We start from the raw sequence: 15,649 nt of genomic DNA on the forward strand, positions 1-15,649 counted from the left end.
AAAACTAATATTATTTATGAAAGTTAATTCATTTTTGTTAACTTTAAAAATATATATTAATGTGTATAGTTAAGTGTACACAACTTTTCATTAATAACAAATATGTTCATACTAATCAATTCTCCATTCTTCTTGATATTAACAGACTCCCACATCCTACAAAACCTAACTCTTATCACCCAACTATCTTTATCATTGTACAACTCATGAAGAAAAACAAAAGAGTACTCCATGAAGCACACAACACTAAAAATTCAAATAAGTTAAAAAATAAAAATACAAGAACATTTATAAAGAGGATGTTGGGTAAATAACAAAAAAACTTAAACATAACAAATCTTAAATACTTAATGTTTATAGAGTTTGAAGAAACCAAAAGACACTAAATAAGAGGTTGCATAATTAAATATGGGATTATGACATTAAAATTAGGCCCTAGTGACATTGGTGAGGGAAGATGAATGAACCTTCCTTCCTATATATAATTAATTGATGTATTTTAAACCACTAAAGTTTAGTTGTTGGCTTAATAAAATAAATGAATGTTTCAAAACTTATAATTAATTATTATTAATGGTTACATATTGTTGAATTTAAATAAAAAGAGGAAGAGCCATGTAATCTTTTAAAATCTAATAATTATTTTCTATTTTTAATATTTTGTAATGTAATTATTTTTTAATCTCAACCAATATATTTAATAATAGAGAATATAAAAAGATGAGAAATAATGGTGCCACAAATTTTAACTACTTAATATTTATAGAGTTTGAAGAAGCCAAAAGGTACTAAACAAAAGATTGCATAATTAAATATGAAATTATGACATTAAAATTAGACCCTAATGACATTGTTGAGGGAAGATGAAGGAACCTTCCTTCCTATATTAATTAATTGATGTATTTAGACCACTAAAGTTTAATTGTTAGCATAATAAAATAACTGAATGTTTCTAGAATTATAATTAATTATTATTAATGATTACTTATTATTGAATTTAAATATAAAGAGGAAGAGACATGTAATCTTTTGTAATTTAATAATTATTTTTTATTTTTAATATTTTGTAATGTACTTATTTTTTTAATCTCAACCAATTTATTAGATAATAGAGACTACAAGAAGATGAGAAATGGTGATGCCACATCACCTCCTTTAGTCCCAACTTTATATATATATATATAGAAGATTAGACTATATATTTTATTTTAAGTTTATAACAAGAACGACACACTTGCATTAATAAAGAATAATGAATCATTTAAGACTCGCATGTCGATTAAAATTTAAGGTGCATTTACATCTTAAATTTAGAAATTGGAATAATTAATTGTATTCTATTGTTAAAAACATTAAGAAATGAAAATAAATTTTAGATGGAATCTAAGAATTTGGAAATGAGAAATGATAAAAATGAGAGAATAGAAATTTGGAAAAAATTAACACTTATACCCTTGAAGAAATTAAATATTTATTTTTGAAAATCCTATTTAAATATTAATTTAATATTGATAAAAATTAATATTATTACTATTACCATTATTATAATAAAAATAATAATTATTACTATAAGTATTATTTTTATAATAATAACTACATTTTTAAAAAAAATTATACTACCACACTCAATATTATAATAAATATGTATATAACTTAAAGACATTCTAATAACTAGCAACAATTTATTTTAATTACAAATAAAAATAAATACATCAATGAAAAAACAATTTATTTTCATTTTGATTTTTATAACTCAGATAAACAATTTATTCTTATATCAACTCATTTCAGTTCATGGTCAATTCTCATAGATCAAATAAACAATTTATTTTTTATTCCAATTTACTCCAATTTGGAGAAATCAAACGCACCACAAATTCAGATCCCCACCCGCACAAAAGATGAAGAAATTCATTAGGGCGAGAGAATTCCCAAAGCTACCATGTGATTCCTCTCCCACCATCTGGAATAAGACCAGCAAAAGATGGTTCTTCCCAAGAAGAAGCAAGGACTCCAGCCTAAATTCTTTTACCACAGGATGTTTCAGCTTTTTCGCTAATACAATTGAAACACATTCGATACTTTTAAAATTATTGAAAAACAGAAACAACAACATCCGTGCATTTAGCAATCCATGCATCAAATTTATTTCATCAAAAGAAAGAGAAAATATTGCTCAGAATTTTGACAATAGTTCTCAATCCATCAACAAAACCCACAAATCAAAACTACTGTAGTCTCAACTACATAGCAATTTCAATTATGTTTCACAACTTCAACAAGAGTTGTAGCTAATTCACAAGAACCTTAAGCTTCTGAAAAAATAGAGGCACATCAGCTTGCTTCAATACCTGTGTGCCAACTTCTCCTTCTCCTGGTAATTTTGGACATAACTGCACCAATTACAAACATCCAGCATATAAATAAACAGAGTAATTACATTAGCTGTGTAAGAATATCCGACAAGCCAAGAATGGCAGGCCTTATAGAGGGAAGAGAGGAAACAGAAAATGGGCAAAATTGTTTGATCTTCCAAGTGCAGTGCAGTACAGATTTTTGGCACATCATATATTTCTCAGAGTCAGAAAATAAATGGGTAATTGGCACAGATAATGCTAACCTTAGTCAACAGTTAATTTTAGAACAAACAGACAGTGCAATTCAAGCATCTCTGAGTCATACATCTTTAACACATCTTTCTTCTAATGCCTGGAATATGTGCATGATCGACACCGTATTACATGGCAACATAACAACAAGAAGTTGGACCAGATCCCCAAACTAGGGCAGCTTATACTGGGTGAGAAATTTAAAGACACAATAACTTGGATTATCTAAATTGAGTTTGAAGGCTTCAAAATCATAAACACAGTCACAGATTGAAGGCTTCAAAGTCATAAACACATTCACAAAATGTCAAATGTCAAGAATACACTAAGATGCTGAAACAGGTCTGCAATTTTTCAAATCTCTTTGAGCTTTTATAACAACCATGATGCTTAGGAAGACATGTTGCATTCAAATCTACAGGTTCACTCCAAAATGACGAAATTTTTGCTCTACATCACACGGTAAAACTCTAGTTCACGGTCTTTGTGCTTTTATTACTACCATGATTCTTAGGAGACCATTTCCCATCTAACCTCTAGATGTTCACTTAATTTTTCTCCCCCTCTTCATCACACACCAAAGGCCAATCACCAAGTTTGCAAATTTACAAATGGCTTTCCAGCTACCATGATCCTTATGCAACCTTCACACATATTCCATTTCTAGATTTTTCACTTCAACATGTTGAATCTATGCTCTCAATCCCTCAAATAATAAATCAAACAAAAAAACTACAAATTTTTACAGCGAGTCAGCCTAGAGAATGCGATAAATCAAACACTTTTTAACCTAATAATAAGTCATCAACTAGAAAAAATCGAATTTGCCAAACCCTATATTGAATTGCTAGGAGATATAGCAAATTCTATTGATTTAACATGGAGCCTGGATACATAAGATAAAATAAAAATAAAACTAAAACAGAGAGCTTACGCATAGGTGCCGACGAGAGGACCGAGCAAAAGGATAGTGCTGATCCAATTATCGGAGACCTTGTGATGGATCTTACCGGTCAGATCCTTCCAAAGCCCCGGCATAATCTTTTGTTGAAATGGCGACAGTGCGTACACCACCGCCTTCATTCTCACCGGCTGCTTTCCCATGTCTTTTGCTTTCTCTCTCTCTCTCTCTCTCTCTCTCTTGTTTCTTAATTTCTCGCAATTTCTCGCCCTCAGCAGTCAGCAGTCAGCTCCCAATTATAACCTAACCCGCGACCGGTTTTAGTTAAGCTTGGATATGGATACGCTTATCGCCTCACCCAAACACATTTCTCCAGAATTGTCTCCTTGCCACGTGAGGTAAAGCTGACGACGTGGCTAGTCCTGTGGAACTCTCCAGATGATTACGTGTCTCTTCTTCGAACCTTTGACTTAATTGCCCATATGTCCAACGAAGGATCAGCAAACAGCTGCCGGAACTTCGTGCACTTGAGCAGAGAATAAAAATGAAAATCTTTCATATTCCTTGTTTGGAAGACAACTATGCCTACCTGTAAATTAACATAAATTTTTATTTTTTTAAATATTTTGATGAAGAAAATTAGTTTTTTTTTTTAATTATAAAAAATAAATTTTTTTCCTTTTTTTTCTGGGTTTTGCAGGGTCATTGATGAGACCACTAAAGAAGCTGCGGTTGTTGATCCAGTGGAGCCAGAGAAGATCATTGAGGCTGCCAAACAACATGGTGTCAATCTCACCACCGTTCTCACTACTCATCATCACTGGTACTTGGCTTTTGTTTTGAAAAAAAAAAAAAGAATTGTTCAATTTTTATTTTTTATTTTTATTTTTTCAGTTTGGTTTGTGTATGATTAGGGACCATGCTGGAGGGAACGAAAAGATGAAGGAGATGGTGCCTGGGATTAAGGTGTATGGTGGCTCACTTGATAATGTAAAGGGGTGCACTCATCAAGTGGAAAATGGTGATAAGTTCTCAATTGGAGCTCATGTCAATGTACTGTCTCTTCACACACCTTGGTATGCTTATAATTACCTGTTCTCTTAAATATTTCTTCATTTTTAATTATTTATGACTGTGTTTTCAGTGTATGTTTGTGACTGGTTTCACTAAGTTTTGAAAGTAAGCACAACAACTGAAGTGTCTAATAAACACCCAATTTTATTTGGTAGCTAATGTTTACGAACTGCATATTCTTTTATGTTTGACAGCTAGTAATTCTAATTCACAGAGGCTCTGGATTAAAACTTAAAAAGCACAACTCCTCAAACCCAGACCAAACATGATTTTAGTTCGGTTCCCTTGCATCTATAGATTACTCTTTACTCTTCTTTAATTTCAGAACCTGCTTTTGTACTTAACAAACATCTTTTGCAAAGTCTGTGAACCTCCAACTTCCAATATGGTTTTAGACCATGAGTCTTTTAATCCACAGCTTGCTTTATTTTCTGTTTACCGAGGGTTTCTGACTTCTTTTTTGATTTGCTTACCACCAGCCATACCAAAGGTCACATAAGTTATTATGTGACTGGAAAAGAGGGAGAAGACCCAGCTGTTTTCACTGGAGACACACTGGTGAGTTTAGGAAGGATTTTATTGCTTCCTTTTGCATGAAGCTGTCCATCAAGAGATCTTTGGGCAAGTTAGAGAACATGTTTGCTAAAATGATGAGCAGCAAATTCAAAGCCTACAGTTAGATTCTCAAAATTCATGGATGTGTTAAGCCTTTTGCATTTTGGACCATCAAAAATCCCTGTTTATTGGAAATTTGTTGATCAGTCATTGGGCGGTTGTCCTTACGTTGTTTAAATTTTTTTTTTTTTTTAACTTGTATATCTGTTGCCTGACCATTTTTTAATATGCAGTTTGTTGCTGGTTGTGGAAAATTTTTTGAAGGCTCGGCAGAACAGATGTATCAATCCCTGTGCGTGACATTGGGCTCATTACCTCAGCCAACTCAAGTTTACTGTGGCCATGAGGTAAACTATTGAAACTAAAATGCTGAAATTACTTCTTAAGATAAGCTTGAAGTTTGGTCATAACTTAAAACTCCCTACTCTAGTAGATGAGTAATTATAAGCCTTCCATATGAAATCCTGCTTCTACAGATTTTGTGCAATTCTCTTAATGGACTATCATTACGTTAAAAACCTCCAAAAAAGATTTCAGAATTACTAAATCGGTTTTTCGACCATCTGGAGCTAGCATAGGTTACTGACTACAGCTGTCAGTGAAACTGCAAAATTTAGAGCAAGGTTGGTGTGTGAGAAATTTACACGCCAGCTTCAGGTAGTTTGCAATGGAGGTTGTGACTTGTGAGATAGTTAAGCATCTAAAACCCTTAATACTCTCAAGTGCTAGTTACTATTTTCTAGTTACTGGATTCTCCCTGTTGTGCACAAAATGTACCTGCTAAATACTTTACTCATAAGCTGCATCCCACGGGAATGTGATAATACAACAATGTGTAAGTATGAAGTTTAGAGTTGAATGGATTCCTTCCCTTGTAGTTGTTGAAACTTGTTATGTTCTACCTTAAGTCCAATTTTTACTATAAAGGAACTGGCATAAGTTTTGTTGTCCTTTCTTTTTTTTAAAGGTTAATGTAACATTTGATTTGTTGTTTCTCCAGTACACAGTGAAGAACCTACTATTTGCTCTTACTGTCGAACCAAGCAATGTGAAGCTACAGCAAAAATTGGCGTGGGCTCAGAACCAGCAGCAAGCTGGCTTGCCAACCATTCCCTCAACCATTGAGGAAGAGTTGGAGACGAACCCCTTCATGCGTGTTGATCTACCAGAGCTTCAGGTCACCTAATATCCACAAAAGAGTTACCTTTCAGTTGTGCAGAATAAAACAATTTAATGTTTGGACACAGATTATTCAGCCCACGTCAAAAGCTATCAATAATTCACGACACTGCATTTCCTTCAGAGTGCTTCATTTTGCAATATTTCTGATGTTGATATTTGCCTTGTTTACAGGAGTTGGTTGGTTTCAATGATCCCATTGAAGCTCTCCGGGAGATAAGGAAGCGAAAGGACAATTGGAGAGGCTGATTAAGGACCTGCATCAAGCCTTTACATTTTTTCCACCCCAGTTTGCTTTTGTTTATTTATTTGGGGTGGGAATGGTGCCATATATGGAACTTGGTTTGTTTTGTAAATGTCTGAAACTTACAGGCTACAGGGTTCCCAGTTGTTTGCTTCGACTTAAAACGGGCTCATGTTAGTGTTGTGTTCTTGATGTTGCTTGTCCTATGCTAATAATGATGAAATGTTGGAATTGTTTTAAGTTCCCTGATCTCAGTGTTTTATTAGAGTGAAAGATAAATTGTTTCTTTTTTGACTTAGGCTGCTGGCATCCCTCAACTGGGGTTCATGCTTCAGCCGGATGCATGGGTAGAATTCTCCCCAGTTCCTTTGCAACACAAAATCTCTAGTTTTATCCCCAACTATCCATCTTTCAATTGGTAACTCAAGATTTTTCAATGGATTCTCTCCAAAAAAAAAAAAAAAATTAAATTAAAAATCTGTATATAAAATAAATTGGGGTATATTAACAAAAATGGTCGCCGTGGTTCGCTACCCCTCAAAACATGACGTGCAATTACAGTTCAAGGGTTGCCGACTACACTGCTTTGACTTCATCCTTTTTCATTTGTGCGGTTGGTAACAGTACCAGATCTATGAAAATGTTACGAGCTTTGAAATGATTTTTTAAATCAAATTCCTATTAAAAAAAATGATTTTTTTATTTTTTATTTTTATCCAAACCATGACACTTCTTAATTCTAATTATTTGAATTGACTAGGCGTTATAATACCGGTAAATTGCCAGCAGGAGCAGGTCTGCGAAAAAATATATATAAAACTCAGAGAAAGCGATTACCAACTGGTACGTGATGCTGATACCAATACCAAATCACATATTAAAAGAAATAAAAAAGGACAGAAAATACACAAGATGCCAAGGATTGCTTTAATTTACTTGCCCACCCCGATGTTCTAAGAATTGACAGAACGACCCTCTTTCTTTGTTTTTTTCTTTTTTGGCTTATTTAGACACCTTGAACAACGAGTGGGATTTTATTTTGACTTCTTTGGGATGACAAGAGCTGTTTCATAAAAGAAATAATGGATGAGTCATATACAATGTTAACCATAATTATTCTTAGCAGAAGAATATATAGATATATTAATGAGACTATTGAAAATACATGTAAAGGAGTTGATTATTTTAATTGTTATGAGTACCTAAATATTTAAGAATTACTGTAATACATAATAATAGTTCCTTAACAATTAAGAAATGGGCACACAATATTTTAAAAATAAGCATACTTTTCTTTTACATACATATTCTTTTGTTAATATTTATTAATTATTTTAGGATATTGAATATATTTTTATATTTTATTCTTCTAAAGTCTAAACCATGCGATGCTGAGAATGGTTTATCAAAAGAATCACTAGAGAACTCGCAAGTGCAAAGTGACTACCCAAATTTAGGGCGGGTTTATATGTTCATTCTTGAAATAAATGAGGATCTGTGAACTAATTAAGTAAAAAAATAGGGGTTTACACGTTATTTCCTCGAGGACAAAATGGAAAATCAGAAGGAAACAGAAAATATCTCAGACACCACTTTTCCGGTACTTGCGGGGAAGGTTAGAATAATTTTTTTTTTTTTTAATAAATTTAACTTTGAAGCTGTAGATAGAGAGACGCGTTCTCGCATCACTTTCGTCCAATTTGCAGCGTAAGAATAAAGAAAAAGCCTTTTGAAGATCAAGCCAATCATATTGGATCATCGTCATCTCCACATCTGATTCATTCTTCAGCTTAATCTTTTTTGTCAAAATCGACTAAATACCCTCCAAAGTCTCAATCTTTTTCAAACAATCCCCCAGGTCCCAGGTCCAAGGTCACTGTGTCTGCATCATCGCGTCCCCTCGTTAAAAATGGAAACTTCAGTTCCCGGTCATTCTTCTTCACCGCTGCCGGATGATGATCGTACTAGTACTAGTGCTAGTGCAAGTGATAATTCAAGAAGCTATGAGGTTCAGTTACCAGCTGCGCTCAACTTGTTCCGGTCACCACTCTCTCTTTTATTGGAATATTCTCGTGTCATGTCTACAAGCCAAGAATCTGAGCAGGATCGTTTGACGGTCAATGCTGATTCTGAAGCTCGGGGTCAAACCCAGCTGCCCAATTCTGCTCTGAGTACAGGGGAGGTCTCTATTCAGATAATTAGGCAAGAAAATGGTGAAGCCACGGGGGCAGGAGAAGATAATGAGGGAAATGCAATTGGGGAAGGTGAAACGGTGCCGTTGGCGGCTTCAGAAGGTAGCACCAGTAGGGAAGGTTCTTATCAGAGCTATGATATTCACCAGTTTGCTCGGTGGGTGGAACAAGTTCTTCCTTTTTCCTTGCTGTTGTTGGTCGTTTTTGTTCGTCAGCATTTGCAAGGTACTTGTTCCTGATTCTGATTGTTCAAATCCTGAATGTTGTACATATTATTATTGTAATTTCCATTTTCAATAGCTAATGTGTTTTGACTTTTGAATTTGGGATGGGAAAGCAATCGGATTTGGGTTAGTCAGTGGATGAAGGTTTTGTTAGTGAATGGAAACTTATTAAGTTGCCTTTACAACATATTTCCATGTGCTTCGTGTTCTTGTTTAGGCTGTTAGTTTGGGTTGTATGATGGAGAAAATTTTGAAAAACTCACTCAAGGTTCGGCGAGATTAAGGGTCAGATTGGTATTGTTGTGGCTTTTAAAATGATCGCTGGTGGTTGTGCTGAAAAAATAATCGAATTTGTTTTCAAAAGTATTGTGGGTATTAAAAGCAATTTATATGCATTTGGTAATTTTCAATGTCGAAATGCGTCTATTTGGTCTCAAAATGTTACATAATAGCAAGATTGTGGTCTAATCTAAGATGTTGCGGATGTTAATTTACTGTAGACCTTGATTGGACAACTTGAAAGTGACCGGTTGGTCCAAGAAGCTGCAATTAGAGAGAATGCATTCAAGTTAGGTTCCTCACAGGGAAATGTGTTTCCTTTCTGTATCCTTCTGTTTGTACTGATAAAGTATTTGTCTATTATGTCAAGAAGAAAAGGAAAGAGAGAAATTAAGAACCGTGAAGATATGATCCTATGATTTACCCTAATGCTAGAGCAGCTATATTAATTCTTCATCACATGAAACAACCTACAACCTGTTAGGGAAGTTTGATTGGTATTTTGGAAACTTTAAGTAAGCTTTTATTGCATTATCTCTGATCATGTATAGCTTCTGTGTCTAGTTCTTTAATTATTCAACTCTTTGAAGAAACTTTTCTTAGTAACAATTTCTTTGTTGCAGGTTTCTTTGTTACTGTTTGGATTACAGCTGTAATTTTTAAGTCGAATGATATTCTTCGAAAGCAGACTGCTTTAAAGGTGGTTTGACGTGTCTTCCAACTTTTAAAGTTCCTTGAATTCAAACTCACTCTCCAACCCACTTATTTTCTTTTCCCAAGCAACGACCTAATTTCTTGTTGCTTTTTGCAGGGAGAGAGGAAAAACTATATTCTCTTTATGATCTTTATAGGTTTTATGTTTCAGGTGATTGGTATCTACTGGTGGTTTCGGAGTGATGATATTTTATATCCATTGCTCATGATTCCTCCAAGTACAATACCACCTTTCTGGCATGCCGTATTCATCATCTTAGTGAATGGTATGTATTTGATTAGTCATTACTGTGCTTGTTTTGTAATTAGTACAATAGAGATTTTGGATTGCTTCTAACCTGGATTTGAACTCTCGCATCTGTGCTGATGATGAAGATTCCTGTAATAATTAAGTTTTTTTGGTTTAAGTTCCCAGTTATTTAGTCATTTTGTGAAGTTATCACATGGTTTCTTTTTGTTGATTTCAGTTATTGTGTGGTCATGACTTTGTTTCATTTCACTTCTCCAGAAAAATCATTAATGTGGATGTGCAATCTGTAGCTTTATAAAAGATTTTGCTTTCCTTTCTCAATTGATTTGTCCAATTGCCCTTTCTCACTACTTTCACAGCATATATGCCTTAAATTTATGGCTTAGTGATATTTTGAATGTGCTGACATGTTGAGCATTTGCTTCAATTTTTATCATATTCAGATACAATGGTAAGGCAGGCTGCTATGGCTATGAAGTGTCTACTGCTAATATATTACAAGAATGGAAGAGGCCACAATTTCCGTCGGCAGGTACAATGATTCCCTGGATCACTAAATTGTTTCCAAATAAAATGTGGAACTGCAAATATCGCTTTCATTCTCTCAGAATTCTCTGACTGTTTGCATCTGGTTTTGAAGGGTCAAATACTAACTCTAGTAGAGTATGCACTGCTGTTATACCGTGCCTTGTTGCCAACACCTGTCTGGTACAGATTTTTCTTGAACAAAGATTATGGAAGCCTCTTTTCATCTCTGACAACAGGGCTGTATTTAACTTTCAAGCTCACGACTGTTGTTGATAAGGTACAGTTCCATCAGGGTCTTTAATTTTCTGCAGGTTGCACTTTGTTTCCTTTGAATAGGAAGAAATGCTTATAGTGTTGTTTAAAATGGTTTGGTTTGTTATCTTTGGCAAATTGGAGCTACGCTTCAGGTTCAGAGTCTCTTTGCTGCCATAAGGGCATTATCACGGAAAGAAGTACACTATGGATCGTATGCCACTACAGAACAGGTATAATGGAGTCATTTTGTTTTATTTTTAAAAAGCATTGTGATTGATCTTTTCATTTGGTTTCTCTGCCTTATGGCCGAATGTAAGGACCTGTTGATGTTACTTTATGTTAAGAAGCTTTCTTGGTTTCCATAAATCCAGCTGTGCATATAATGTGAACTCCTGTATTTCTATTAGCGAGTTCTCCAATATATGCATTCTGAGTCCTAGATAATCTTTGTGCAGGTAAATGCAGCAGGGGATCTCTGTGCTATTTGCCAGGAAAAGATGCACGCTCCTATCCTGTTGCAATGTAAACACTTATTCTGTGAGGACTGTGTTTCTGAATGGTGAGTTTATGGTCTCATTTTCCTCATTTAACCTTTAGACTGTTATATTGTTAAATGTATAGTCCAAGATGCTTAAGAAGGAGTTAATAACTTGTTGCTTCCGGAGCTAATATTCTGGACTGCATAATGTTGATTTTCTTCAACCTCAATAAATGGATTTCAAGTTAGTCGGGCACAAAATGTTTCTATAAATTATGATAGGCAAGCAGATATCAACTGTATAGACTGTATTGCAAGGCTTCCTTCTTTGACTTGACCAATTCAATGTCTGCATTTCAGGTTGGAGAGAGAAAGGACTTGCCCACTGTGCAGAGCTTTGGTTAAGCCTGCTGATCTGCGATCATTTGGGGATGGATCAACAAGCTTGCTCTTCCAGTTGTTCTAAAACCATGTTTTTGCTTCATTGTATATCTTTACACATGCAAATAGCTGATGCATATCATTTAAAACGTAATTCGTGGATTGGCTAGAGAGGTGGAAAAGAAAAATATTACCAGAATCAAGATCAGATTGGTAATGAGTTCATTCGTTACATATGTGAAGTTCGAGGATTGTTAAACAAAGGAGAGAGAATTCTAACCCCTATTCCATTCATACATTTAACTTTCTGATAAAAGAGGAAGCTTGTAGCTGTTTGCAACTTATTTTATGTTCATCTTTCGTTCACACACTTAATTCAGAATGGGAATTGGGAAATCAACTGGAGATTATCTACATTACAGCCGTGGTCAGTTATAAATCAGGTTGGACTTAGTTTTATCTCTTGCATTCTCTCCTGAAAACTCCAAATTTTTTATAATGATGCCACCAAGTATTTAAAATTTTCAATGGGAGTAGACCCTCTGTACCTGACGGCGGTGGACGCATGCACTATTCATCTTTTCTTCTAAATTTCTAATGGACTCCTTAAAAGTGCAGCGATCTGAATGAGGCCAGAATCTGCCTAGTTCATATGGGTTCATGACACCAAACTTATGACTCCAAAAATGATCCTAGCACCTCTGAGAACTGGATCACGCTGGCCAATTTTGATTACGTAGATGCCGTAGTGCCCATTTATCATCAGATTAATTAATAATAATCAGAATAAAATGGCAATTGTACTACATTGCCTGGACGGCCCTATCATTTCAAGCTCGCTAGTAAGATTGAGAACATTTACTGACACACTGACCATTAAGTGCGACCTTTTGCACAGTGCTTGAGTCTTAACAGGAAGTTTTGGGCCCACGGCTGTGTGGTGAAACTCAAAAACTCGTCAACATCACATGATGGGATTTGTATACAGCATTGACCCTTCGATATTTGCATCATTATTGTTATCTCGGAGTATCTTTTCATGTTTCTTCTTTGCCAACATTGATAGTGGGATGATTCACATTCACCACAAAAATAACAAGACAAAAGGACAAACTATTTTATACTTGACCAAAGCTACAACTCACAACATATGACCACAGCACACTCAGGCCTCATCCCCTCCATTTGGGTTTTTTTCTGGTCAGGGATACTCGCAACCTCAACATATCTACCTCTTTTTGTTGTACAATTGTTGTATTCCTTGGCCATCAGATCATTTTTATGCACTCTAGATAAAAATGCTTATTACAGTATAGTTTAGGGGTCTGGAGATGGTTTTAATAATGTTCAGAGATCTAGAAAACAGTAAGATCATAAATTTACTACCATTAATATGTGGGGAGAAATCTATCTTCATTTCATCTCAAGATGAAATGATTTTATGTATGAATTGAGATTCTAAACAGAAACACTTATATAATCTAAAATCTATTGAGACTCTAGATAGATATTATATCCACTATTGTAAATTTAGAGATTTCAATAGAGTATAGGAAATTGTATAAATATTCGTGCATTATACAAATATGCCTATCATTAACCTAAGATAAAAGATTTCAATTCAAATGTATATCTTGAGATGATACCTAGCCAAACTCTCCCACCTAATAATATCTTCCGTCTGAATTGGCCATGAGGGTGCCTTGGTCCAAAAAGAGGGGTAGTGGCTAGCTTTCGATTTACAGAATACGTAAAATAATGTTAATGCTAGTAGTATTTCATTTTTCACTGTCTCCAACTTCCACTTATACTACACCATTCAAGTCATTTCATAAAGTCATACTAGAGTCAAGCTCAATAGAGTCAGCACACATCCTTCACTTTCATGGAGGATACATGTTTGTTGAGTTATTATATTTTAGCCTAAGAGTTTATTTAGTCCTTACATTTTGAAAAATATCTCAAAAAATCTTTATTATTAAATATATTACACTCATGCCCTTTCTTTTTCTTTACTTTTACAATAATATTCTTGGAACAATATTCTTGAGAATATTAATTAGTTTATCTATAAAAAAATGTTATTTAATTAACAATTTAGCCTTAAAACTAAAAATAAATTTAATTTCTTTATTTTTCTTTTAGAATTAATTTAGTAAATTATTATTTTTCACAAATAATTATTAGTAAGATTATAATTGCAACAGTATTAAACATTGCTATAAGTCATCCAATATTATTTATTTTAAATAATTAGAAGATTATTGTAAGGGTGTGAAAAGTATCAATTCATTCATACTAGTTATTAATTAACTTTTTTCATAAAATAATTGATTAATGTCTTTTCTAAAAGATTAAAAAAAAAAGAATGGTAAGAGTATCACATATTAAATAACAAAGGTGTCTTGAAATATTTTTTAAAATATAAAAACTAAACAAGTATTTAACCTAAAATATAGCAACTATTCAAGCAAATACTCCTGTCACGAATTACATTTGGGCTTCACACAAGAGTCTATCCATCGAAAGGCACCTAAATCTCAGCGACTAGTTAGCAATGCGTGGTTTGGTTTGCAACTAGCGTTAGGATTGCCTGCTGACCTTAACATGACAAACAAAACTCCTTTCAAGTTGTGTCCAGATCATATGTGATATGTCCAGGATCCAATTGCATGATTTTCACGAGTTGATACTTTGCAGATTAAAGCTCATCCTCTCCCTGTAGCATTATAGCTACAGACAACTGGATGAGTGATGATACCAAATGAGACTCAAGTGTGTGTGTGTGTGCACCACCTAAGTAGATAATAAGCTAACGTGTGGTCACCACAAAAGCACTTATCTCTATGAATTACCTGCACGATGCAGCTGAGCAGCGAGGAGTCAATAGGTAAAAGCACTTATTACCCTTTGAAATTCTCTGGCATTCTAAGAGCTTTATAGATATACGGGCTATCTTAAAAGAAGCTGCGTGCTGCTGCCACCGCTACTGCTGCTTATATATATGTGTGTACCTGCTTAACTGTTTTCCACCCACTTAAGTACTCCTTGGCTCGTTGTATCATCATTCATTCATAATTCATAGCGATGAGGAATAATGTATGCAAGTACATCCATTTTTTTTCATGAATTTTTCTACATTAGGTTCAATTCTAGGCTCTCATGGTTCCTAAAAACTTGACAAATTATTGATGATTGCATTTTATGTTCACCTTGTGCGTGTGGTTTTGCTAAAGACTCGTTAACCCTTCGAAATTGAGTATTCTATGTCAACAGAGTAATGTCTTAATCAATAGAAATAGCAAGTGGTTACCGGAAGCCTCGTCCTTGAGTACTTGTTCCGAAATTAATTAGCATGAAAATGTTCTAACATGTTGGTGCATCAGCTTCATCCATAAACAGTTTAGAGATTGGGACACGTATGACCTAACAATGTACACTAAACTTTAGACGTTACTTTTAACCTTACGAATCAAATTGCAAAAAACTTTAAGCAACAAGGAAAACGACAGCGGGTTAAGTATATTGAAAAAGAGAAAAAGTGAAATTTCTCGAATTTTCAAGAGGGTTGTCGAATCTACAACGTAAGGATCTCAGTGGAAAAATAGAATTTTGTAAAGGAAAAATTCAAGTTCAGAAGAGGGTTGTCAAATCCAAGAGAAGAGTCATTTTATGTTCATATAGCATCGTAATTTCTTCTCTTTTTACCGTATGCGTGTGAATATT

The 15,649-nt window shown here is 34.3% G+C and overlaps 3 protein-coding genes across 5 annotated transcripts; 2 read left to right on the top strand and 1 right to left on the bottom strand.

Moving 5' to 3' along the window:
• Window positions 1-2,123: 2,123 nt before the first annotated feature.
• On the bottom strand, window positions 2,124-3,789 carry LOC102626330 (cytochrome b-c1 complex subunit 8). Its single transcript, XM_006486064.4, has 2 exons — window positions 3,544-3,789; window positions 2,124-2,393 (listed from the first exon to the last, which is right to left on the bottom strand). The coding sequence occupies exons 1-2, from the start codon at window positions 3,711-3,713 to the stop codon at window positions 2,345-2,347; spliced, it is 219 nt and encodes a 72-aa protein (XP_006486127.1). The 5' UTR covers window positions 3,714-3,789; the 3' UTR covers window positions 2,124-2,344.
• A 146-nt stretch (window positions 3,790-3,935) lies between these two features.
• Window positions 3,936-6,862, top strand: LOC102626039 (hydroxyacylglutathione hydrolase cytoplasmic). The gene is made up of 7 exons (XM_006486063.4): window positions 3,936-4,101; window positions 4,211-4,333; window positions 4,425-4,586; window positions 5,064-5,142; window positions 5,433-5,546; window positions 6,200-6,376; window positions 6,553-6,862. The coding sequence occupies exons 1-7, from the start codon at window positions 4,055-4,057 to the stop codon at window positions 6,625-6,627; spliced, it is 777 nt and encodes a 258-aa protein (XP_006486126.1). The 5' UTR covers window positions 3,936-4,054; the 3' UTR covers window positions 6,628-6,862.
• A 1,393-nt stretch (window positions 6,863-8,255) lies between these two features.
• Window positions 8,256-12,267, top strand: LOC102625756 (uncharacterized). 3 transcript variants are annotated; one of them, XM_052439500.1, is made up of 8 exons: window positions 8,261-9,039; window positions 9,941-10,017; window positions 10,183-10,297; window positions 10,725-10,813; window positions 10,922-11,086; window positions 11,217-11,294; window positions 11,520-11,623; window positions 11,903-12,267. In XM_052439500.1, exons 1-8 carry the CDS (start codon window positions 8,532-8,534, stop codon window positions 12,006-12,008), a joined length of 1,242 nt encoding a protein of 413 aa, XP_052295460.1. In that variant the 5' UTR covers window positions 8,261-8,531; the 3' UTR covers window positions 12,009-12,267. The 3 variants fall into 3 exon arrangements, 2 of the variants coding, with proteins under 2 accessions (XP_052295460.1, XP_006486125.1); XM_006486062.4 differs by having other exon boundaries at window positions 8,262-9,039; window positions 10,129-10,297; XR_001508888.3 differs by lacking the exon at window positions 11,903-12,267 and having other exon boundaries at window positions 8,256-9,039; window positions 10,129-10,297; window positions 11,206-11,294.
• Window positions 12,268-15,649: the final 3,382 nt, after the last annotated feature.

The sequence above is a fragment of the Citrus sinensis genome, chromosome 4, assembly GCF_022201045.2.
Source record: "Citrus sinensis cultivar Valencia sweet orange chromosome 4, DVS_A1.0, whole genome shotgun sequence".
NCBI classification, from domain to species: domain Eukaryota; kingdom Viridiplantae; phylum Streptophyta; class Magnoliopsida; order Sapindales; family Rutaceae; genus Citrus; species Citrus sinensis.

Coding starts and splice junctions, on each gene's coding strand:
- LOC102626330 (XM_006486064.4), bottom strand. CDS start 3,713: ATGGGAAAGCAGCCGGTGAGAATGAAGGCGGTGGTGTACGCACTGTCG. Junction 2,394..3,543: donor CCTCTCGTCGGCACCTATGC/GTAAGCTCTCTG, acceptor TAATTGGTGCAG/TTATGTCCAAAATTACCAGG.
- LOC102626039 (XM_006486063.4), top strand. CDS start 4,055: ATGAAAATCTTTCATATTCCTTGTTTGGAAGACAACTATGCCTACCT. Junction 4,102..4,210: donor GAAGACAACTATGCCTACCT/GTAAATTAACAT, acceptor TGGGTTTTGCAG/GGTCATTGATGAGACCACTA. Junction 5,143..5,432: donor TTTTCACTGGAGACACACTG/GTGAGTTTAGGA, acceptor TTTAATATGCAG/TTTGTTGCTGGTTGTGGAAA.
- LOC102625756 (XM_006486062.4), top strand. CDS start 8,532: ATGGAAACTTCAGTTCCCGGTCATTCTTCTTCACCGCTGCCGGATGAT. Junction 10,814..10,921: donor GCCACAATTTCCGTCGGCAG/GTACAATGATTC, acceptor CTGGTTTTGAAG/GGTCAAATACTAACTCTAGT. Junction 11,087..11,216: donor TCACGACTGTTGTTGATAAG/GTACAGTTCCAT, acceptor GCTACGCTTCAG/GTTCAGAGTCTCTTTGCTGC.